The sequence below is a fragment of the Gobius niger genome (assembly GCF_951799975.1).
Source record: "Gobius niger genome assembly, chromosome: 5".
Classification (NCBI taxonomy): Eukaryota; Metazoa; Chordata; class Actinopteri; order Gobiiformes; family Gobiidae; genus Gobius; species Gobius niger.
Genome location: NC_136856.1, coordinates 27,664,374 through 27,689,769, shown reverse-complemented (window position 1 = coordinate 27,689,769; position 25,396 = coordinate 27,664,374). Strand labels below are relative to the sequence as shown.

At 40.1% G+C, this 25,396-nt stretch overlaps 1 protein-coding gene across 1 annotated transcript in view; it reads left to right on the top strand.

Moving 5' to 3' along the window:
- Positions 1–22,806: 22,806 nt before the first annotated feature.
- Positions 22,807–25,396, top strand: part of etfdh (electron transfer flavoprotein dehydrogenase) — a 32,613-nt gene continuing 30,023 nt past the window's right edge. Inside the window, exons 1-2 of the mRNA XM_079557277.1 lie at positions 22,807–23,008; positions 23,723–23,878. Coding sequence (XP_079413403.1) covers positions 22,978–23,008; positions 23,723–23,878 — 187 coding nt within the window. The 5' untranslated portion in view covers positions 22,807–22,977. The remainder of the gene's footprint in view (positions 23,009–23,722; positions 23,879–25,396) is intronic.

Genomic DNA, 25,396 nt, shown 5'->3' with positions numbered 1-25,396 from the left:
CCCTTTTTAAATACATATGTATGCGTTACTGCTTTTCAGCTATCCCATGTAAAATATCTACCATGCGGATTAACTCAATTTCGATTCCTTTAATGATAGTGTTCATGAACTGTGCTGAGAAAAGTGACTGCAAAGGTCAAACCAGCTCATTGAACGACCGTTTCAATATGCATCAAACATTCTCACGTTCCCTTTTGTCATCTGAAGGGCCGTATTGAAATGAAAAGTGTATAATGTAAAAGGCATGTTGGGGAATACGTATTAGCATATAATGGTCTGCAGCTCCCGTTTCTGAATGTCAAACGTTCTGACCCAACTCTATCATTTGGAAAGGATATGGAAAAAGGCATAGTGAAAATTATAATGATTGTCTTTAGCTGGAGTATGAATGAAAGCCAGTCTCAATGGCTTTGAAAACTTTGTACATGCTGTGGAGCTTTGTTGGATTCAAATTCTACTGGAATGTCATCCCCTTCTCGCGCTGCCACCTCGTCGCGGTGTAAGGGTTTGAGTGCCAAAATGAATGAAAGCAATATTGTCGGGGGCTTCGCACCTCGAGTCTCTCAAAGCAATCAGGTACAAGGTGATGAGTCAGACGCAGCCAGACAGGCTGTAGACCTACTTCCTACAATAGCAGGCACCAGGGGCTGAGGCAGTGTGATCAGGGCAGGTTGGACAGCTGTCAACTGCAACTCTTCAATGGATAAGTGGAAGAAGGAGGATGGATAGAACTGTCATTACAATATCTTCTGAAGAGTGTGTATTAGCTGTGGCTGCAGTATTTGAATACTATGACATGGCACCATTGAAATGGACTGAACAAGATACATCGTGTTCAGTAGAAAATTAGATTTAACTGAAATTGTAAAAGCTTGATGCCGCCGGAGTGAAGCAATCTAAAGTCTGAAAATTCACTTTTTCATCCACCTTCTGTGGAAAATAAGTCTTTTATTAAATCATGTGTGATGAAGTGTTTATGTGGTAGTTTTGTTCTCGCGCGCCTCGATGCGCGGACTCTGTGAAAGGCCCCAGTTTAGTATTTCCAAATATCTTGCCCCAGAGCTAGTCTGGGACAGATTGACATCATTGCAATATGTGCTTCAAATTTACAGTAGCTTTCATCCTGTCTCCAAAAAGAGTGTTTGCCATTAGCATTGCGGTAGATTGGCTTTGTGGTTCCCGTGTCTTGTTTTGACCCTTTTTGTTGTATATGCTTCCATCACTCTGTGTTTTTTGTTGTTTGTGCACTCAGATCCTACTGTCAATAATGAATTGTGCACAAGGTCATTCCACTGCATTAATATAACACTCTCTTCTCCACTACATTTCTATAAAGGCTCCAAAGTATAAAAGTGGCTGTGCATTGTACCATTAAAAGTTTTACTATGAATACTAATAGTATTAGTCATTTCCACAGCAAATACTTCAGTACTTTCACTTAAATAAAACATTACTGAGCAATGTTTTATATAGTGGTGTATTACACAAAATTCCAGATACCAATGAAGGAAACAGTCTCAAGAATATACAAATAGCAACAGACGCCACAGTGGAGCCGGGATAACTCTTGGCGCTGTCTTCACGCTGAGATTAACGGACTTTCTTGGCAGTCTGCTGCAGCCTAATTTACTCAAGCATCGTCTGAAAATCCAATTTGTACCGTCGCATTATTGTTGCACTGTCTTGCCATGCTTCTGCTGTGAGAGGAAACTCAAGTCTGGAGGAAATCTTTGAGCCAGGAGATTACACTGCTCATCAGAGTACCATGGCAGCATCTAACATTTGAAATCAGTCCCAAACAAAGGTTTAAGACAACTTGAAAAATGGCAACAACAGAAATCACATTTACCATGGTTGGAACACACTGAGTGCCAAAAACAAAATGTTTTAAATTACGAAACTACACATTCTAATACACCTTATTCAAGCTCTGTGATGAACAGAAATGAAATAAATGAGATCAACAACTTGTGAAAAGTCACGATCTGGACATTTCATTTTGGCATTCAATCACAACTCGGCAGAAATTGACATGTCCCTCATTAGTTCATCGTGTGTTTTCAGTTCCCCGCCCAGACGTCCTGCAGCAGCAGCACGATCTCCACACCTTGTGCTTCAGATCACTCTTTATTTTTTATCAGTCGGCCTCATAATCGTGGACCAATGAGGTCAACAAGCCGACAGTTTTGTCTGATCTAAAAATAAATCTTGTGTCAGACACGAGCGCTGTTTTAACCCGGGTCACCGCCGCATTCTGGCGATGTATTTTTGTCACAATATTTCAGCTCCATGTTCTTTTAAACCCCTCCTGGAACCATCACCTTAACGTGGTGGAGGGGTTTGAGCACCCGAATGATCCTAGGAGCGATGTTGTCGGGGGCTTCGTGCCCCTTGTAGGGTCTCCCAGGGCAAACTGGTCCTAGGTGACGGGTCAGACAAAGAGTGGTTCAGAGGCCCCTTATGAGAGACCAACAGGCCCGGTTAAAATCGTGAGGCCGTCCTTCCGTGGACCCACCACCTGCGGGAGGAGCCATAAGGGGCTGGTGCAATGTGATCTGGGCAGCTCCAACAGCTGCCCCCACGACCCGGCAACGGACAAGTGGAAGAAAATGGATGGATGGATGGATGGATGGATTGATGTTCTTTTAAAACAACGTGAAACTCACGCCCAGACATTCTCAATAGTTGATGTTCTTTTCTGAAGCCCCTGTTTTCAGTCACAGCTCAGTGAAGAGAGTGAAATGAGGAAGACAGTTGAGTTTCATAAAACATGCGATATCCCCATTTCTAGGGGGGGAAAAACAGTGATTTTGAGCAAAATTAGCCTCTGTTTCGCTTAGGATTTCTCAGGAACCAAAGCACGTAGAATTAAAAGGTTCACCTACTGAGAGCTTGGAGGCTCATCTTTCAAAAGAGCCCCAGCGTGTGTCCATAACTATAACATACGCTGTGGTGCTACAAATATCATGAAAGCAGCTAAATCCCCCAAACAGTGCTGCACTCAATGGGCCCGATCTTGTACATCAAAACGGAGACGATAGCGTGACATTTTGCGCTCAGTAGGAGCGCACTTTGTGATCTTTCCACTCCAGACTTAGCGCATTTAAGTGGGTTGAGACACACACATTTTCCTCCAACCAGATCGACTCCGCGTCCAGGAGAGTGGTTGTGTGGGGTGAACATGTGCTTTTGTTTTGCTTCGAGTTCACGCCAAGCGCGGGCAGATCCGCGCCACAGCGGACGCTGTAGCTCTTTTTCTCTCGAGACGTGAACATCGTTTAGCTCACGATGGGGTAAATAAAGTTTTTAGATTGACCTGTGAGAGCCTAAGGCTTAAGAAAGAACGCAAGCCAGCGCAATGTAAACGAGGAAGTGAATGTCAGCCGTGTTTCCATCAGTGCAGTCACCTCCTCTTGTGACGCCCCCTCACAGGTGGCGGAGGCGAATGGCACATATAGCGCCGCCACTCGGAAAATAATTCGCCAAGAGCCTGCGCCGCCCCGTGCGCCACCACAAGATCTGGCCCTCTGTGTTAACAAGGTTCCAAGTAAAACTTCATTATGCAACAAGAAGAAATGGGAGTGAGACACGCAGACAAAACCCCCCACAAAGAACACCACTATGGGTCATATGACCTGCACCAGGAGATAACAGTGGGGTTGAGTGTAGTTTGGCTGTAAGTTTGGTCAGTTCAGGGCAAGAGCAGTAAGTGAAGGTGCATGCAGACAAAGGAAATATGTACTTTGTTTTATCTTTCTACAGATAAAATCAATGTAGTGTTTCCAAGACAATCACCAACCCAGATATTTAAAGCCTGTAAAGACCTGTTTGCTCGGTTCATTGTTGATGATTATGGGAGTTGTAGGAAGCGGTTCTACTGTAGACTGAATACTACCTGTTTTTTTTTTTTGTGTGTGTTTATTTCCAGAGCGTTGTTTTGTGTTTGCCAAGATGTACTGTTTTGTGTATGTGTACTCACAAATACTGCATGAATTCAGCTTCAAGGTGAGCTTAAGAAATGCCTTTAGCGAACAAACGTAATTATATAACACTAGCAGAGGGTGCATCGCTTCCTCTTGAGCTTAACGGCATTGACAAAGCGACATTTTAGAAATCATTGACTACTTGCATCCGTGCAGGGACGAAACTTGGACCAGAACGAAAGTTTGTTGAGGGTTTTCGGACAGTACACCATGGATTCTTGCACTACTAAAATCTACTACAGACCTGTCTTTTATGCCAGTTTAAATTGTAACATAATTTCGATTTTGCATAATATGAGCGCTTAACAAAGGTGAAAAATCTCTTTTATAAAGTTGAGCTGTATTTTTACCATGGTTGTCCTTTGATGGTCAAAATCTAAAATTCAGCCGTAAATCCCCATGTTTGTCTTGTAGAAGGCTTTGTTTGTTTGCAGCCCTTCAAAGCATGTGGAAGGCAGAAAAGATTGTCAGATACAAACAAGGCCTGTGGGTGCTTGGCAGGCTGCACTATACTGTATGTTCTCTTTTGGCACTCAGTGAAATCTTTGGAGTTACTGAAGGCAAGGAACAGCCTGACATCTATGCATTGACTCATTTTTTTCCTCCTAAAGGGGGATTGTGTTTATTTTCAGTCAGCGTTTCCTTGGTGAGGTGTTCTCCATGAAGGGTTTGAAGAGGAGCACTGAAGTAATTGCTGTGAAGGTGGGAGCACAGTGTTGATTGGTATGAAGCGTGGTGGAAATAAAAATATGCGGTTGTTCACCACCTCGTTTCAATACCTTGATGACACAACGCGCTGACAAGTGAGGGATCATTTCTAATCTGAATCTTTGATGTTTAACAATGAGAACAAAGACATACCTGAGTGGGCATGGGCGCTGCTTGTTGCTTGTTGTTATGTCATGGCACTTGTGCAGATACATTTGTTTGTTTGTTTTTTATTTTACCGTTACTGTATTTAACCAGGAAAGTCCCACTGAGATTAAGAATCTCTTTTATAGGGGAGACCTGTTTGAGTCCCGGCCCTGACAGTCGTCTATAGCCCTAACGCTGCACTGTCCTGTCACATATTTTTAATTCAAAATATGGAAGGTTGCAATTATCAAATCAAAGCTCTATACAATTCATCGGGTGCTCGAGGGTTTGTGGGAGTTCGCACAACCAGTCCACATGTGTTTTGTGGAGAAAGAGTTTGACCATGTCCCTCGTGAGTAGTAATAATGGGACTGCTTTTTTTGTTATGCTAATTTTTTCTTTGTTATGCTAATTATGTGTAAACAATCACACCTCCCTAACCCACGTGGTGTCTAGACACAATGGCGCCACTACAGGTGCATGGGGCACCTGCATGCAGGTGTATGGGCAACCGGTTCACACCACAGTAGACCCCCCTCCTCTCACCCTTCCCCTGATGATAAAGCATGTGACCCAATAGCTGTAACGACAATTGGTTGACGGTGTTGTGTGTGACAAAACTGTTTTTAAAAGTTTACTTTTAAGTAACATTAAACAGCTATGCTTTAAGAGCTAAGCTGCAATGTTTTATTTTTATTAGTCTTAACTTAGTTATACTATCTAGTTTTGGCTATTCCCAAGTCATTTTGATTGATAGTTTGTATTTACTTCTGTAATGTTTCTATAGTGGAATAATACAATACTAATAATAATAATTTTTGTTTTCATGATACTGTCTAAGTGACACAGACGTCCCCTTGAAGACAAACACATTTATAAATCCAAGAAGGTTTGCCAACTTATGGAAAATAAACAAGAGGCAATCAATGCGTCCATAGTAGAAACAGAACCTTTCCATTTTGAGTCATTTTTTAACAATGAATTACACAATCCTAAAATTTTAAATTACGATTATTGTGAAGAAAAATATTGCACTTTTGTGATTATTCGCGAAATTAAGGAAGAAAATACAGAGAATTTCTCAAATCCTTTACCGTGTTGCTCACAACAAAGAAACAAGAGATTATATGATTTTAAGTTTAGTTTGTTTTAAAAGAAAACCTTTTGAAGAATCAGCCTGTTATCATTATGACTTTCATCTTATGTAAAAGAAATAGGTAATATAATATTATTAGCTGTATCAAATGAAAAACAAACTGGTGTGAATAATCTTTTATAATAGGATATTCCCTCTGATTTGTGACTCGTGAATTTACTCTACTTACAATATAGTTCTTTTGGGACTCTTCCTCAGGCAACATTATGCAATTATGGTGAAAATGGTTAAGATTTGTTCTCAGTACGTTGGATTATTCAGCTTGCAGCTGGCATGTGTTTCGGTCTAGGCTTAACACTGGATTTGGACACTGTGGTTTTGTCTTTTGAGTTTACAACACGCTCATTGCCTTTACATCTGGAAACTGAAAGATCATCTGTCAGGTAGAATGTGTGCATCGGCAACCATTTTTAACTTGAGGACATTTAGTTAAGATTTTCCCTAAACTAACTTTCATACTTTGCTATTTTATCATCTTTGTTTTTCAAAACCTTTACAATACCATAAACAACTCACTTTGCTAATAGCATTGTCGCTTTCCCAGTATACATTATTTGCCACTTTTGTTTCTCTTGTACAACACAAAAATATTTATTTGGACACTTTTGCTTGAGTGTGTGAGACTCTGATTTTATCTGTTGGGTGACGTAATTTGGTTTGTCTGTGTTCATTTTCATAGTTTCTCATTCCTTTCCAGTTTTGACAATCCTTTTTGCTTGAACCAGAAACAGAATCGTTTTTAATGTCATGGTTCTGAGCAGGTTCACAACTAGGAATTATTTTCGGTCGATCGTGCAACATGAAACATAAAATATATAACACATGAACTATAAAAACTTAAAACTACAAGGGCATGTATAAGAAGAAACTATGATAAAGACAACAATTGGACATAGAACAACAGCGTGAGTCTATTCACAGATGTGCATGTGAAGTAAGTGTTAGCAGCAAATACGAGTGTGGACAGACCACAGAGTGACATAGAGCAGATTATTGAACAGTGTTTTGTATCTTTTCACATTGGTCACAGTCTTTTCTGCTGCATTTCCTTTTCACTTCTTTTAGCTTCACTTTTTTTCCTATAGGGAAGCATCCTTTAGTTTTGCTCCCTGTCACGTACAAGTACCATTTTACAATCCATCCTAATGACGTTTTAACAGCAAAAGGTCCATCATTTTTACTGTTTTTGTGGCTAGTGCAGCTTTGGAGCATTCAATCTGATTAACAATTCAACATTTGACTCAATTTCTGGAAGATCCACATGACTTAAGCAAACTCACTTTTGTCACTGGTATTGTCTTTTGACACCCCGGAATAGAAGTCATTACCATCACAACTGGAAACTGAAAGATCAATTGTCAGGTTAAGTAGATTGTGTTTGATGAGGTGACATTGTTTGCTAATTATTTTCTGTCCTTTCAAGTTGAGTTTTGCAGAAGTGATTCTGTGCAGAAACTTGATGTTGATGTTTTTTGAAAATGCATATGTTTGAACAATTTTATTGTCTTTGTTTGATTTCACATCAACTGGAATGATTGAAAATTTACCAACTCCACTGGTCCCCGTTTGGACTTGCTGTGATTCAACGTTGAGAAAGTACTATGGACATCAGGATTGAGCTCAGACAGATCAGTGTTTGATAGATTTATCCACTGAAACATTTACATGAAACAGTAAAATGTCCATACTCAAAACATTTAAAGCAAAGTCTCTTTTCCTAAACAAAACTAATCTCCCCATTATGTTGCAGGGTTGTGAACTTGGGACAACAACTTAAATAATGAGATTCAGATTGTGAACAAAAACGTAGAGTTGGGATTATTAACTTTTACAGATCTGATATTAGTTTGGTTCATGTCTTGTTTTTTTGGTTTCACAGTTTCTTAGTCGACACGTTGAGTTTGAAGTTCACCAAATAAGGGATCAGTGATGATTTTTAACTGACACTCAACAAAGATGATAATGTCAGTGAAATTTGTCTTGCGATTCTGTGCTTCTTGAACGACTCATGCAACATATCTGAACTGTTCTTTCAGTTTGTTTGGCAGCTTTGTGATTATGGTTTTGGTTGACAAACTGAGCTCATTTAGGTGTGGTAGTTGAGTTGTTTTTGTCGTTTGATGAGCAGGTCTGATATTTCATTTTGCTTTTACAGAAAAATGTACCAGTAAACTGTGATCTCTGTCAAATTTTGGTGGTGAAGGTCTGCTGCATTGATCGCAGGTTGGATGTTTGGAGTGCTTTCTTTGGTTTATGTACTTTCCATTATGTTAAGAGTGGTTGCAGTTTGCATGACTTTTGGTTTGGGTTGGAGTGGTAGTCTTTGTCAGTCTTTGACATGCAAAAGCTTTGCTTTGATCCATAGTTCATTCTTTTCTTTTTTTCAGAATCAGATAGAACCTTGAGCAAACTCCTTATCACCGGGCAGGTGGCGAGGGGGGTGAGGATCATGCGCATACTTTATGTTAATGTCAGGTGTCAGCCTTGTCTAGACACCTAGGTGGTCAGGACTCTTCAGCTGGTTCAGTTTCCTCTGTGCTACGACTGCACCAACTCAACGACAAACAAGTCATACACAATACACTGCTGTATCTGTAACTTCGATTCAATGTTTGTTTTTTCTAAGGAAAAAAACGGTAAACAAAACCGTTTTTATTTTTATGTTGTTTTTGTTTACAGAACCCCGTATTTACGCCCGCACACATTTCACTAAAATAAAAAACAAAATGTTATAATTATTGTAAAAGCCATTATGTCCCCATTCTCACCACAAAAGGAACACAGTTTGAAGCAAAATACAATATAACTTATAAAAACAACCAAAGTGCAGCATACTTTGAAAAAAGTTCTTACATCAGCATGTTTGTGCGATTAAAGTTAGAAACAATAGCACCCTAACAGAAATAAAACGTTGTATATTAAGCATAGCTGTTTAATGTTACTTAAAAGTAAACTTTTAAAAACGGGTTTTTATTTACAGACAGATTAAAATCACTTCAGATCTATGTTGGGACATGATCCCTCTGAAGAGGCTTCAAACAACAGATTTCTTGACCCCTACCTTTAGCAACGTGAGCCCACATGCATATTCATCAGCTAAGCGTGGTGGTCTGAGAAGGCAGACACAGTGATAAAGGCATCACTACAGCCATGCCAAAACAATGCATGTATCTAGGAGTTACCATTGATGGTAAACTTGAAGGGAAATCGCATATAAGTATATTAAAAAACAAAATTAGAAAAAAACATTGCTGTAATTGGCAAATTGAAAACTGTACTCGATAAAAAATCTCTTCTATTACTGTATAACTCCCTCATACTTCCTTACCTAAATTATGGCCTGGAAATATGTGGGAAAAAATTATAAATCCAATACACATCCTATTTCCCTACTCAAAAAAAAGACAATAAGAACTATCACTAAAGCAGATTTCTATGCACCAACGAACCCTATCTTTGTAGAGCTGAGCCGACTGAAAATCCATGATCTTGTTGATCTAAATACATTAGTAATAGTGTACAAGGCATGTAATGATCTTCTCCCTCCCCCCATCCAGGAGCTTTTTGAACACAGGAGCAAAGTCAGTATAACCTCCGAGGAACTGCTATTTTCAAAAAAGCAAAAGCGAAAAAGAATGAAAAGAGTCGATGTATTTCTGTAAGAGGTGTTAATCTGTGGAACGACCTGGAAGATCAGTTGAAACTGTCCCAAACAGTCAAAGCTTTCAAAAAGTTGTTTAAAGCTTCTAAAATTCAAGAATATATAAGCTTAGGATGAATAAAGTAAGAAAAAATAAAAGAAAATAAATAAAAAATAATAATGATGACATGATTTAGTTTCAACTAAATGAACATAAAACAAATGTATGTATACATATTTGTTGGAATACAGAAATTTATGTTACTAACTCCAGATACATGCTCATTTCTCTTCTGTTTGACACTTGATATTGTTCATTATTAATGTTTGTGTTTTGTTTTTCTCTGGTGGAAGTCTGGGTAAACTGGGTTAGACGTAATAAGTTTTCACTTCAGCCTAAACCCTTTCGGTCGTGTTGTACACAAAGAATTGGAAATGTTTTTACATTTAAAGGAATGAACTACTACTACTGCATTAGCTCAAAGACACCCAAGTCAGACACAAAAACACTGCTCTATCTGTAACGTTAATTCAGTGTTTGTTTTCCTATGGAAAACGGTAAACAAAACTGTTTTATTTTTATGTTGTTTTGTTTACAGAATCCCGTATTTACGCCCGCACACATTTCTCTAAAATAAATAATGAAAACAACAAAATATATTATTATTATTATCACTATTATTAGTAGTAGTAGTATTATTCCACTATAGAAACATTACAGAAGTAAAGCTTACAAACTAGCAATCAAAATGACTTTGGAATAGCCAATATCGATAGTATAATTAAGTTAAGACTAATAAAAATAAAACATTGCAGCTTAGCTCCTAAAGCATCGCTGTTTAATGTTACTTTAAAAAGTAAACATTTAAAAACAGTTTGTCACACACAACACCGTCAGCCAAATTGTCGTTACTTCCATTCTAAACCCTTTCGGTCATGTTGTACACAAAGAATTGGAAATGTTTTTACGTTTAAAGGAATGAACTGACCGAATAAACTACTACTACTACTACTGCATTAGCTCAACGACAACCAAGTCATTCACAATATACTGCTCTATCTGTAACTTTTAATTCAGTGTTTGTTTTCCGATGGAAAAACGGTAAACAAAAAACGTTTTATTTTTATGTTGTTTTTGTTTACAGAATCCCGTATTTACGCCCACACACATTTCACTAAAATAAAATAATGAAAACAACAAAATATATTATTATTATTATCACCAGTGTTGGGAACGTTACTTTTAAAAAGTAATTAGTTATAGTTACTCACTACTTGTTCCAAAAAGTAACTGAGTTAGTAACTGAATTACTCTATAATAAAAGTAACTCGTTACCAGGGAAAGTAACTATTTGTGTTGCTATATGTCAAAGAATTTTGTTTTTTTGTTGTTGCTGTTTTCACAAGTCAATTGAAATGGTTAGAACAGACAGGTGTTCAAAGATGTTCAAAGATGTTCATAGTAACTGAATGAACTGAATGGGGGGTGAGTGGGGGAGGCCCCTGTGACTGAGTGGTATTGTATTTGCGCCGCTGTTTTATTAATGTAGGAATATGGCCGTATTCAAAGAGAATGGGGAGGAACAAGAGTAACATGTGCCAACGATCAGGGCAGACTTTACGCACAAGCATGATGTCTCTCCGTGAAACAATCGACAGCAAATATAAGTTTACATGCCCCAGAAGGTTAGTGGCCTTGCACTGTTCTATGGAGCGGAGAGCGGGGAGAGAGGAAGAAGAAAGGCGCTGAGAGAGAGAGGGAGAAAGACGTGTCTCCACCGCGTCCACTGCGTCTTTGGGTTAAAAATAAGTTCCAACACTACTGATCAATGATCACCAACTTGATTCTCCCCTGCGGCTGCACCGCGCTGTGGGGATGACAAGCCGCGGGTCGGGGACACAAGTAGTTTATGGAGCAGAGAGCGCGATGCAGTACTCTGCACGGACAGTCAGATGTGCGTGTTCTGCTCCGTCAGACTCCGCCCACCCTCTCCACTGCTCTCCCCATGCTGACACCGCGGCGCTTCATTCAGCCCAATTGTAACGTGCCACTTTGTTTACCCAGTAACGATAACGGCGTTGTAACGATGAGGAGAGTAATGAATTAGATTACTCCGTTACTGAAAAAATAACGCCGTTACCTAACGCCGTTCTTTTAAACGGCGTTATTCCAAACACTGATTATCACTATTATTATTCCACTATAGAAACATTACAGAAGTAAATGCTTACAAACTAGCAATCAAAATGACTTTGGAATAGCCAAAACTAGATAGCATAATTAAGTTAAGACTAATAAAAATAAAACATTGCAGCTTAGCTCTTAAAGCATAGCTGTTGAATGTTACTTAAAAAGTAAACTTTTAAAAACAGTTTGTCACACACAACACCGTCAACCAATTGTCGTTACATCCATTGGGTCACATGCTTTTGCATCAGGGGAAGGGTGAGAGGAGGGGGGTCTGCTGTGGTGTGAACCGGTTGCCCATACACCTGCATGCAGGTGCCCCATGCACCTGTAGTGGCGCCATTGTGTCTAGACACCACGTGGGTTAGGGAGGTGTGATTGTTTACACATAATTAGCATAACAAAGAAAAAATTAGCATAACAAAAAAAGCAGTCCCATTATTACTACTCTCGTGGTGCCCTGTGGGGGGTGCTCCTAGAGTATGGGCTCTGGGACTCTCTGCTAAGGGCTGTCCATTCCCTGTATGACCACAGCAGGAGCTTGGTTTGCCATGCCAGCAGTAAGTCAGTCTTTTTCCCAGTGCGTGTTGGTCTCCGCCAGGGCTGCCCTTTGTGACCGGTTCTGTTCATTACCTTTATGGACAGAATTTCTAGGCGCAGCCAGGGGCCGGAGTAGCCTGGCTAACGCCAGACTAAAATTACAAGTGATATTTAGTCTGGGGAGCACCAATTCATTTTCTCACAAGAGAGGTGTGGTTTACGATCGTCCATAGCCGTTAATTGGCCGCTACGAATGTGTATCATATGTGTCTGCACGTAGCCATAGCCAATCGTATCATCGTATCCGATGACGTATGACGTAAATATATGTATTTTTTTAATCCGTAAATAAAACTACAAGCTTCCGTAATCGAACAGTGCGTCATTGTCTTGCCGTCCCTCCTCGTTCTGTGATTGGTTCCCAAATCCATGCGAAAATTTCGACCATGGTCCCCAGACTGCTGTGCAGTTCAAAATGATTCAAGCGTACACAGCAGTCTGGCGTTAGGGGCAAGGGCCGGAGTGGGTCTGGTTTGGGAACCTCAGGATCTCATCTCATCATAATAGTGACAACCAACCCCACACATGGGGCACATCGTCAAAATCGTAGGTCTTGTGTTTGGAGGTTAGTAACAATTTTTCGCAATATGATTGAAATAAATGTACTTCCAGTCAAGGGTTAAAGCTTTCATTTAATGCAGGCGTGACTCTTGGGATTCTCGGTTAATCAGCAGTGAACTCCAGAAAGAAGTGTGGCAAATAGGCCCGATTCTCTAGTGGTCTGCGAGAAAATTCTCTAAATAGAATCGCATGCATGCTAGTGTTTGTCACATTTTCACTTGATGCATCTGTAGGCTACAGGCTTTCATACTAAATTTCAATAAAATATAGCCAATTTGACCTTAAATTGACTGTAGATACAGTTTCTTCAACACTGAATGAAGCGGTGTTCAGCCCATCAATCCAAGACGCAGCTCCACCACAGAGCTTTGCCTTTTCTATAGTCATAGGTCCGCTACTTATTTGTTCTTTGATTGAAAAAAAAAAAAAACGCATAAAAGCAGCCTAATGTCTGTCTGCCTCATGGTCAAACCTTTCAGTCCAGCCGCAGATGTGCCCTCTGCCCGCACTTTGCCTGCTCCCCCTCTAAAGCCACGATTAGCTCGCTCTGATCTCTACCGCTTCATGTAAAGCGCTTTGTGACTATGTCTGTGAAAGGCGCTGTATAAATAAAGATCTTCTTCTTCTTCTACCGCTTACTGCTGTACAACCAGCAAAGACATTCTGTTTGGGCACACACATATGCAGGTTTATGGTGGAGGAGCTGGAGGAGAGAGGTGAGGAGGGTGTGAGTTCTCTCTGTCCTTCAGAATGTAGCCTACACTGAGGGGCTTTAATAAACTGATCGGACGTTAACAAAGCCCCTCCCCCTGCACATCACTATGTAGCTCCCCCACTATTGCACAAAAGTCACTTTTTTGTATTTTTTTACTTTTGTAACAGATCCCTTAAAATGCCCTTTTAAAGGTGCTAAGCTACAGCATTGGTTCCCCACAATACTGAAAATAAAAAGGTCAGGGGCAGAATTTTTTGGATGTGCCATGCATTTGGGGCGAGTCTGTAGGCTAGGTGGTCCTCAAAAAAACAATAAAAAGCTTGAGAGATGTAAATGATAACAATATAATAATGATATGATAAAATGCAGTCACCATTTAGGCCAGCAGAGAGCGCACTTCCTCCTTTTGTGCACTGGCAACATTTTCTGACCTTTTCTGAATCAAGTACAATTTCGAATGTTCATGGCCGCTCATTAAATATTGGTTACTGTCGAAGTAGGGGGGTTGTCGGAGTAAAGATGGAAAGCTCAATGCGTGACAAAAAAAGTTGGGAGCCACTGTCAGCTTGGACAGAAATAGGCATATTCCTAATTATGGATCCGCTCAAATCTCTGTAATTAGCTCTATGCATCTGGGGGGGAAAGTTGTAGGAACATGCACCAAAATCTACACAGCCCTCGGGATAAGAAATATTTTAATGACTGTGACGGATTATGTGTATTAGGTCGGATTTTTACTGGATCAGGATAATGCCTGTATTACTTTTCTAACAACTAAATGGGAATTTTATGAGAAAAAAATGGAAAAATAAGCTTTGTAAATTGTGTGTGGCTTGTATTAACCCAGTTTATTTTCCAGGGCAGTGGTTTTCAAAATGTGCATCACTCAGGCAGGTCAATTTATTTATTTATTTATAAGAGAAAGGGGGAACAAGGCATATTAATGAACATGATACTAATGTAAATGTGCCAGATTACAGCCTTGGGCTAATTTCCATTTGCAGACCCCCTGGCAGGTTGAAACACAAACTCTACAAATACACTGTACACAGACTATACACACAGCAAAGACAGCTGAGTACAGACCATAAGCCTGTGGTTTCTTTTTTTCTCCCGCTGTTGTTGTTTTTCCTTTCCATGCCGGAGAGTCTAAGAACGGGGAACACCCACGCGGCTCGTCATGACCTGCTGCCGACGCGTATTTGGACATTATGTTTGCCTGGATACTTCTTTTGCCTGAACTTTGCATTGTTGTTGCTTTATTTGGTAATGAACAAGCCACACCGGATTGTAGCCTTGGGCTAATTTCCGTTAGTCGTCCCCAATGCGCACTCTCAAACACTCTCTCATTCATCCTGGCCCATTGTACATGTTGTTTGTGGTTGGGGAAACCGGAGTACCCGGAGGAAACCTACGCAGACACGGGGAAAACATGCAAACTCTTTTATTTTTATTTATTTATTTATTTATTTGAGCATACATTTTGCTCAAAAGGAGTAGGCTGAAGCAAAAGCTTATGAGCGCCTTCCCCCAACTCAAAATGATGAACTTTTCATTTCTCATAGTATAATCAGTGTAAACAAAACAACAAGGAACAATAGCAAAGAAAACAAAACAAAAAATGAAGAACTCGTTTCCTTTCAGTAGCTTTTTGACTCACAACCACTGTTTGAACTATTCACATAATAACAGAACCGAACACTATTACACTATTACTATTTCCTGCAAGATTGCTACAAAGCAAGTAACAAAGCGACCATTCATATATTTCTTTCAGTTTCCAATGCCAAATATCAGCCACATTCACTAGTTTTCATGACATAAGGGCACATTAATACACGTATTATAGTCCGTGTTCTTGTTGCTCCAGTTGTCATTACCAGGCTCAAGACAATTTTAATCTCTGTGCATTTTTATTGTATTAGTATTATTTATATATATTTTATTATGTACAGTGTATGATGTGACCCCTACATCGAGTGGTGCGTTAAAAAGCCGGGTGTAGAGCGGGCCAGTTGAAGAGGGCAGTAGCTCCCGATCAACAAACCTGCCCCCAGCCGCCCTAACAGCTGATTTTGTACACACAGAAAGGCCCCGTCCAGGTGGGAATCAAACCCATACTTTCTAGCTGTGCTTTCCTGTAGTTGCAGATTAGAGGCTCACAACGATCAGGATGAATCTTGGACTATTCCTCTTTACAAAACTGCTGCAGTTCAGTGAGATTCAGGCGTTGTACTTACTTATTCCTCCCTGTCCTGTGATCAAATGTAATAATTTGGGTGGTATTAGTTCAAGCAGACACTGTTTAATAATTCCTGAGATTTTGATGAAGATCAGACCACATTGAGTGACCAATTTAGGCAGAAGTGTGAGAAATTCCAAACGGTGTACTTTTTCTCGCCACTGTAAATGTAAGTAAGTACATGTTACTTATACCAATCTTTTACTGTGTTACTGATGGGGATTTTCAGCCCCGTGGCACTCCCTTTATTTCTGTTCAGCATATCTGTTTTGTTTTAATATATGCGAAACCGCTTGGCGAGGCCCGCCGTATGACTGGTCCGCACCTGTTCCGCCGGCTCGTCACGGATTGGACAACCGACACCACGGCGGACCAATCCACAGACCAGGCTCGTCAACCGGCTCGCCAATCGGAATCAGCACCTGGAAGGCCACTCCCGTTAAAGCAAAGGACTTTCGCCTTGTTCGAGGCGGCTGGGAGTTGAGCAACCCAGTTCGCCTTAGCGTCGTTATGTTCTGTCACTATGGCTAGCCGAAATTTGTTAGTGACTTGTTTGTTTCAGATGCTTCGTTTAGTATTAGTTCCTTAAGTTGCGTTGTTTGTTTTAGGAACTAATTTGAATATTTGTTTGAATCTTTGTTGGCTAAATTTTCTAAGTGGTTCTTATGTTGTTCGTTTTCATCTTTTGGTTTTCGTTTGAGCTATTTTTGTTTTACCCGTTGGGCCTCCTTTTGTTCCCTTTTTCCTTTGTTTTTGTAAGAATAAAATCCGCAGTTTTAGTTTTCAATCTACTGTGTTCCGTCCTTTGTTCCCTAGACCATAGAGGGCGTAACATACTGTTATTAACATTGTTATTTGGCAAATTGTGCCTCTCCAAACATATTTGCATACGGGCCCGAGTGGGCTTGAAGCAGCTTTGAAATCCGCTGGCAGACATTGACACGTATTTTGAATTCTAGTCACTCCTTTGTCATTGTACACACACAATATTTGACTTGCGTTCATTTGCTTTGGAGGAGACATGTTTCTCTTTGTCGTTCAACCCAATTAGTCACGCAACAGCAGGCTTTTTTGCAACCATCTATTTGCAGGAGCCAGCATAGGCGGATGATTCACTTCAGTGCTTAATATAATAGTTTTATTTCACTCACATGTTATCGAGGTGGAAGGGCTAACTCCACATCCTATAGTGTCAGCAGCGGATCATTATCAACCGTGGAACATGGGAGGCAGGCGTGAAATGAGATTTTTTTTCTCTCGTAGTGTGGCGACAGTGGCTTAGATGTAAAAGCGATGCATTAACATTATTACTTGCAGTGGAATGACATTTGCTTTATCTTCCAGTAAATCTTAAAGCAAACATTTGAGGGAGGAATAGACCGCTTGTCCTCTGCATCCATTGATGAAACATTTCTATCGATCGTACCGGCAGCCTGCAATTGTTGTTTACATGTCCTTGACGGGAAGCTCATTTAACGTTGCCAAAGTCATTCACAGGCTTCTTACAACGAAAGCAACAAGTGTTTGGAATGAGTTTGGATTCCACAAGTAACAGTTTAAACTTTTTTCTCTTTAGAAGAGGAAGGAAATGTTTTACAGCCCCCTGCTATCCTAAGTTTTCTGCAGTTTATTCTTGCTCTTGACCTCCTCGACTTGAGCTCCTCGACTTGAGCTCCAGATTCTCTGGTGTTTGTGCCGACAGAGCTGGTGTGCAGCGTGGAAAATGAGCCGCTCGACTGCAGTGCTGCCTCTGCCCTCTCTCTGTCCGTCCGTGGACTTTAATCACATCGGCGTCTCTCTCTTCCCCTCTGCCGTCAGACGCTTTCAGGCCCAGGAGACCAGATAACAAAGCAATTTACCGTTTTGGAAGAAAAGGTTGGTCAAAAAAAGTTTAGGTTATTGACGACTCGCCGCAATGATGGGCAAGTCATCTTCTCAGGCTGTAATGCGATGGACGGGTGAAGGTGCTCTGTGACGGGCCTGTGCTGAATGAGTCCAGTTAAAAAGAAACACTTTGAAGTAAATGGTCATACAATTTGTCACACCAGGACAAATACTTTTGAAGGGGCAGACTCTAAAATGCCACACAGGCAAATCTTCTTCTTTTTTGGGCTAAATTTGAGATTTTTTTTCTTTTTCATTCAACACTACTGCATCTTTTGCTATCATTGGCTGTGTAATAGCCAAAAGGCTTTTGACAACAGAATTAAAACATCTTTTGTATTAGTCATATGAGTTTTTTCGTTGAAACAGCATAGACAGTTATGCTGAGAGGCAAACGATTTGAAAAATACACAAGACAGCTGAAAGCATTACATGGCTGATTATGCTCCGATTTGCTGTGAAGGGGACAAAAAAGTGATTCGTGATGACTGAATAAATCATACTGTATACCAGTGGTTCCCAGCCTTTTTTGTCTCTGGTACCCCTTGAGTCTTTCATTTCTACCCAAGTACCTCATAACTCTAAGGTGCAGCCACTTCTACAGAAAATGATCGACTAATCTCAGTTTTACTGGTATTTAGTAGTGTATAGTGTTAAAATTTAAATGGCCATACCGCCTTTGCTCTGCCCGATCCTGTCAGACCTCGGAAGCTAAGCAGGGAAAGGCCTGGCTGGTACTTGGATTGGAGTTTGTTTGGGAAACACCAGGAAGCCTGGGCGAATAGTAGTAGTAGTAGTAGTGTAGTTGTGTGTGAGTGAGTGGTTGGTGGTGGTCGCTGATGGCACAATTCTCATCTTCATCTTTGTCCTCTCCCTTCTCCTCTGATATGTCACATGTATGAACTGTAGGCAGAGATCTCTTCTTTGTTCAGTTTGCCAAGGCAAATGCGAGCAAAAAATCAGCCTTAAGTTGAATGCTTTGTGGTATTACTTGAAGGGGGTTCAGTAGGCCAAGGACTGTCATAACTCATTTTCAACTCTCTAATTGGAAGGTAACAGTTCACATAAAGGAAATACATGGCGCAATTTTCATCTTCAAGGTTACTGCATTTAAACCTTTAGCAAGAGAATTCGTGAAAGGTCTTCGCTTATACAAAATATGTCCTCGGCCACAACTTTCCTTCTGAATAAGCTTTGCTATATTACACAACTACCCCTGACCCCATCCTATACGCCCCCGTTTTTTAGTTTTCACTGTGGGTGAATAGATAAAAACAAACATTAAAGATATACATTTCAAATATATTCTCCGTGAATTTGTCATAAATACACAGAAAGAATACATAATTCGAGCTTGAGTTAGTTGTATAATAGCATTAATAGCTCCACATGGAAAGTTAGGTATTTTTATTGTGTACAAATGTCCAAAATGTAATACATTTTGGAGGACAAAGTCTAGAGCCAGGTTTCATATTCTATATCTACTGTGGAAAAGAACAACATTCAAATCTATTACTACTTAATTCAAAATCCAATGAAGTTCAATAATAATAATAATAATAATAATAATAATAATAATAATAATAATAATAATAATAATAATAATAATAATAATAATAATGCCTTACACTTGATTTGCTCTTTTACAAACCTGTATTACCAAATTTCTCAAAGCACTACATGGTCGTCATTATTCATTCACTCCATGCTCGGTGGTGGTGAGCAACTGCTGCCCTGACAGAAGCGAGGCTACCCACTCACTCACTCACTACACTCGCCCAGGCTTCCTGGTGTTCCCACACGGTCTCCCATCCCATTACCAGCAGGCCCTTCCCTGCTTAGCCTCTGAGATCTGACAGGATCAGGCTGAGCAAAGGTGGGATGGCTGAAGCTAGACGCTACTTCAAAAGAATATGTTGTCACTGAAATACCTTGACAAAACCTGTAAATTGACAATTTTATTCAAAAGTTCACTCAGTGAAATAACATAAGACCTTATACAGTACACCTCCCTCATGTAACAAGAAGTACAAGAAGCAATATTTTTACATTTGTAACCCAAACCGTTCCCTATCCTGTAACCCAATCTGTTAATGAGAATTCAGGATGTTTCTGCATTCTCAATAACAGAATGGATAGGGCGAAATCTGGCAACCTGATCAATAGTCTGTATGCCTCGTATGATGTTATCGTGACTTTGATCAGATTTTATTCCAAGTTTTACACGTTGGGATGGGAAATGGCAACCTCTGGCACCCTAATCTGGCAACCTGAAGTTCGTATAGATTTGATCACTTATTCTTTCTTTTCTGTTTTAAGACACATCTTTCAGCACAAAGCACAAATATTTATAGATTGCAGTCACATTCGAGAATTTGATGATGACAAAATTGCAGAAGGGGGAAGCGCCAATACAACTTCAATGTTTTTCAGAGAAACAGGAAATCATGTTTAATCTGTTGCTTGAGAGGGATTAGGTCCCCAAATCGTCTCTATTAATCTTTTGGCTGAAAGTCCCTTCAACTGCCCAATGTCCCACCCTTGTTTTTGAATATTGTCACCACATTTGAGCACCATGTGACCTGTCCCTTAGTAGAAATTAGGTATGCCTGCCTATGCTTTTCTCACTAGATTACTGCAAATGCATACAGTAAATTCCTTTATAGGAAGACAGTCTGGAGTTTTGGGCGAGGGGGTCTACAAATGTTACAGTAGATTTGGCAGGATCTTTACAAGACAACTATGACAATTCCCTAGTTTAAAAATACGATGTGCTTCCCGATCTGTGCCTGTCTCCATGCCAGGCTTGTGAACATTTTTACACAGAACAGAGGCGTGTAGCTGTCTGCTTCGAGGCAAGGCTTTAGACACTTTGCAGAAGTTTGGTGCGAAAAAGTCCAAATGACATAGGGAACCCACCTAACAAACCAGCTGTGTCATTTTCACCTTGCACTATGCCCTCAAAAGCTGCCGATTTAGTCAGATCTTACAATAGTTAGTTTGAATTTCATTTCATCTTTCAAACTAATATTTCTGATCAGAGACAACTATTGGGACTGTGCTGGCAAAAAAAAAAAAAACATTGTACATTTCAGATTATAAATCCCTGATTCCCAATAAGATGAAAAGACAATATAGCCTACTATTTAAAACATTATTAGCTTCTAGTCAGAGTAAGCTGCATTAAGAGGATTACAAGTAAAAGGCATAAAGATGATTTATTTTAAGAATCATTTTTTGCTGTTGACTTTAGCTTTTCTTGCAGTTATCGTATAAATCCCCACTTCTATCTGGATGAAGTGTCTTCAGTTCTCTGCTGCTTACATGATGTAACTGACCTTCAAACTAGAAGAAGTTGCGGTAATTTGATCTATATACAATGTTGTGTCAAATGGTGGACATTACTCATCGAGCCAACTGCAAATAAATGTCACTTTTCGAAGCAAAGGGTGGCTTTCTTATTACAAGAGTCTGACAGTGAGGCAGACTAGGCTCTCTGTATGTAAACAGCTCGTATCAAGTGAGTGTGACTGGAGAACAAAGTACATTGGGCACAATACTGGACAATAATGTACATGTACGGTACAAACCGTGTGCTCCAGCAGCGCCACCTGATACTAATTGGCGCACCTCCACCACATTATATATATATATAGGTTGATATATTTATATACAGTGTTATGCAAAAGAATGGGCACCCCTTTAACTTTTTGACATTTTGCCATACTATGGACCATAAACATAAATATATTTAACTGAAATTTTATGTGAAAGACACACAGTGACACACAATCATCAAGTGAAATGAAATTTATACATGATTTAGATTTTTTTTAATAAATAAACTATAAAGTGGGATGTGCAAAAGTATAGACCCCCTTTCCTTTTAGTGCAAACAATTGCCTTTAGAAGTTGCCTGATTTCTGAATGTGTAATCTAATATCACTTCAAATTCAGCTGCTCTGTGATGGTCTCAGGTCTGCTAAGAGACTATTGGGGAAGTTATTGAGAAGTATAAAACTGGGTTAGGTTATAAAAAGATTTCCAAAGCTTTGAACATCTCTCAAAGTACAGTTAAATACACCATGAAAAAAAATGACATCACTGCAAACCTACCAAGACCCAGCCGTCCTCCTCAACCTACTGACCGAACAAGGACAGCACTGACCAGAGCTGTTACCAAGAAGCCTATGATGACCCTGGATGAACTGCAGAGAGCTACAGCTCAGGTGGGGGAAACTGTACACAGAACAAATATAAGTCGTACACTGCACAAATATAGCCTTTATGGCAGAGTGGCAAGAAGAAGCCATTTTTGAAAGAAAACCTGTCCCGTTTTCTGTTTGCCAGAAGCCACATGGAGGCCACATGGAGACTTCTGGCAAACAGAAACGGGACTTCTTATGGTTTTCTTTCAAAAATGCCACTCTCCCATAAATGCTATATTGTTACTCTAACCGTGAGTAACAGTTGAAGCAAAACTTTCAATATAAATTGTGTGAAACAAAACATAGAATCATGTGGAAATCAAGATATTTACAAAGAAAATGCACTGTCTCTGCCAAATAAACCAATAAATCTAAAATTGATCAAAATTGAGCATTTGTCACTTAAACATGTACTCACAGTGGTCAAAGGTTTTTGTTTTTTTACTTAAGTAAGAGTAAAGATACTTCACTATAATTTTAATCATGTAGAAGCAGTAAATCACTCTAAGTACAAAAACCTTTTGAACAAAAAGTTCAAAAAGTTACTCAAGTAGGCTACATGCATTTGAGTAAGTTATGTAACTGAGTAGGCCTACTACCCGCCTCTGCTCTTATATTACACCCTAACCTGAGATAACCCTTTTAAAACACCGCAACCTTCTGCAGTACAAGCATGAGTCACTGATGTGGGGCAAAGGCACAGCTCCCTGTCCTGTCCTGTCCACATCATCCACATCATCCACCTCTACGCAGTTACGCACTTTACGCAGCGCGCATGGACTCTACGCAGGAAGCGTACCGTACGCTGCTGTTATGAGAGGGGTTTTGTAAGCTATTATTTGCACTTGTTTATACTGCAGGGGTTACATCAGATTGAGCTGGCGACTACAGCAACACTAACCAACTGTAAAGACACACTGGTGACCGCTCACTAGCGGCTACATAATGCTGCCAGCTAGCAGATATTCTACTAAAGGTACGAGAGCTACTGTTTATTAGCCTGCTGCTAACAGCAGGGACTTGTCTTTCTGTGTAAATTCAGGATGTTTGACTTCTGAAACATATGACATGCTAACGCTACATCTGTTCCTTATGAATTAAGAGCCTCTGAGCTTCAAACACGGTATGTGTCCTTGCTTTGTTTTTAGCTTTTGGCCAAACTGTTTGGCATGTTGGATATAAGTTAGCATCAAGCTAAAATGTAGGGCAAAGTTGAACCAATGTAGGTCACTCGAAAGGTGTCCTTGCGCTGGGTGAGAGATAAAGCCCCTAATCTACCACCAGTGTAGCATTTTGCTGGTGAAAACTTGTTTATGAACAGTTTACAAGTATTCCCCAGAAATCTGTCATTGTCCACGTCTGTAGTAGTGACTGTGTGAGGGACTGGTCACTGCTCTGATAAAACTAAGGCAGTGAGTTCTGGTCCTGACTGGAGCTGTGTTCTCACTGTTGTGATAAAGTAGCAGCCGCTGCTGGGACATTTTTTTTGACTGTTGCTACATCGAAGTGGATGCAACACTCTAGTTTCAGTATTCCAATTTAAATTGTTTGCAAAGAGGATGGCATTTTAGCTGGGCTCCATGTGCACCCCCTTCACTGTCTGCACACAGATTTTGCCATATTTTGTCTATGTCCCCCATCATGTCAAGTAAAAAAATGTTCCCTAACTGTGAGCTGTTGTCTCTCTCAGCCCAGCGGTGCGTCCGGGCGTGGAGGACGGTGAAGACAGAACATGCGTGTCCTCAGCTCTACACCGCTGTGCACAGAAGAGCCTGCTCCTCTGTGGCCCCCCGCATCACCACACACTACACCATCCACCCCCGGGAGAAGGACGCCAGATGGGAAGGTATCACTGTCGCTGCGTAGGGAACCATTGCAGAGGGTTTCCCTTGAGGGCTTCCATTCTGACTGCCATTCACACATTTTATGCCAACATGGCTCAGTTAGTTACAAAACAGAGTAACTTAAAAATGTGCAACAGTTCAGTTTGAGTTTTTTCCCCCCAATTTAGCTTAATTTGAGCCTTGTTTTGGTCCAGATTTAGTGATCTGTAATCTTGTTTTGACACAACAGGAATGTTTTTTTACACAATATTCAAGACAATGAAATAGCGTGTTATATATCCTTTCATTCCTGTTATTAGGGCTGCTAATTTTTCAGACAGATATTGCTATATATATGTATATCATATGTTTTATTTTTATGAAATTGAGCATTGAGTTGCATATAAGCTTCTAAAACTGCAACATATCAGCTTCGTGCACCAACAAGATACAAATCTGCAAAAGAGGCATTTTACAGAGTTGTCAGAAAAACATGTTTTGGTCATTCTCTAATGAGCTTGGCGCTCTCTCACTCTTTCTCTCCCCCTATTTAGCGACATGAATGCATTCTCCGAGTCACGCGCTGCAAAATGCTGCTTGTCTCATATTTCCATCTAAAACTGGCTGTAAAGATGCTACAATTAGACACAGCTCAATGCAGTACAATGATGCTCGCATATGGCAGTGAGCGGAGGCGATCCGCCTTTTTTGATCACCCAATCCACTTTGTGGTGAAATGATAATTCTGGAAAACAACCTGACCCGTGAGTCACGAAACACTTGGGCTGGGACGATACACTTTTGTCACGATCCGATATGTATCACGATACTCTGGAGCCAATTCGATACATATTGTGATACAATAATGATGATTTGTAATACGTTTACCTTAAAATGGGGCTGGGCGATAAATCAAATTCAATTTATTCGTGCTTTTTAAAACAGACGATTTGGAAAATAGCTAAATCGTAAAATCGATTTTACTCGTAAAATCGAGTCCTGAATGTGGCCAATTTAGCAACGTTTTAGACGCTCTGTAGTGAAATGACACCAGTTTTCTTCATATGAAAGATCAGGAGACTTCTTTAAGTTTATTTGAAATCAAATCTATTAAAATCGTCTTCGTCCAAACTTAGTAAAAAAATCGAGATTTTATTTTTTGGCCATATCGCCGAGCCCTACCTTAAAATATATAAAAAGAAAACAGTCATGTGTTTAAGTTTATAAACCCAATGCCATTTGACAGTTATTGAAGTGTTAAAGAGGGGGTATTATGCTTTTTTCAATCACATAGCACCAGTCTATATCACACTACAATGATGACGAAACCTTCTGTTGGTCTGTAAATGCAGTAAATTAGAATAACTGCCTTGTATAAAATTGCTCTCTCAAAATGGCTGTAGCGAATGTCTTGAAATAGGCCTCTGTCTCTTTAAGAACCTCTGAGCCTTTCCGACACGCCCCCTCCACACTCTGTCTGTGGCATCAGTGGGGAGGGGGTTCTGCTGAGGAGCAGTGGTTGGTTACTCGGCTGGTGACGA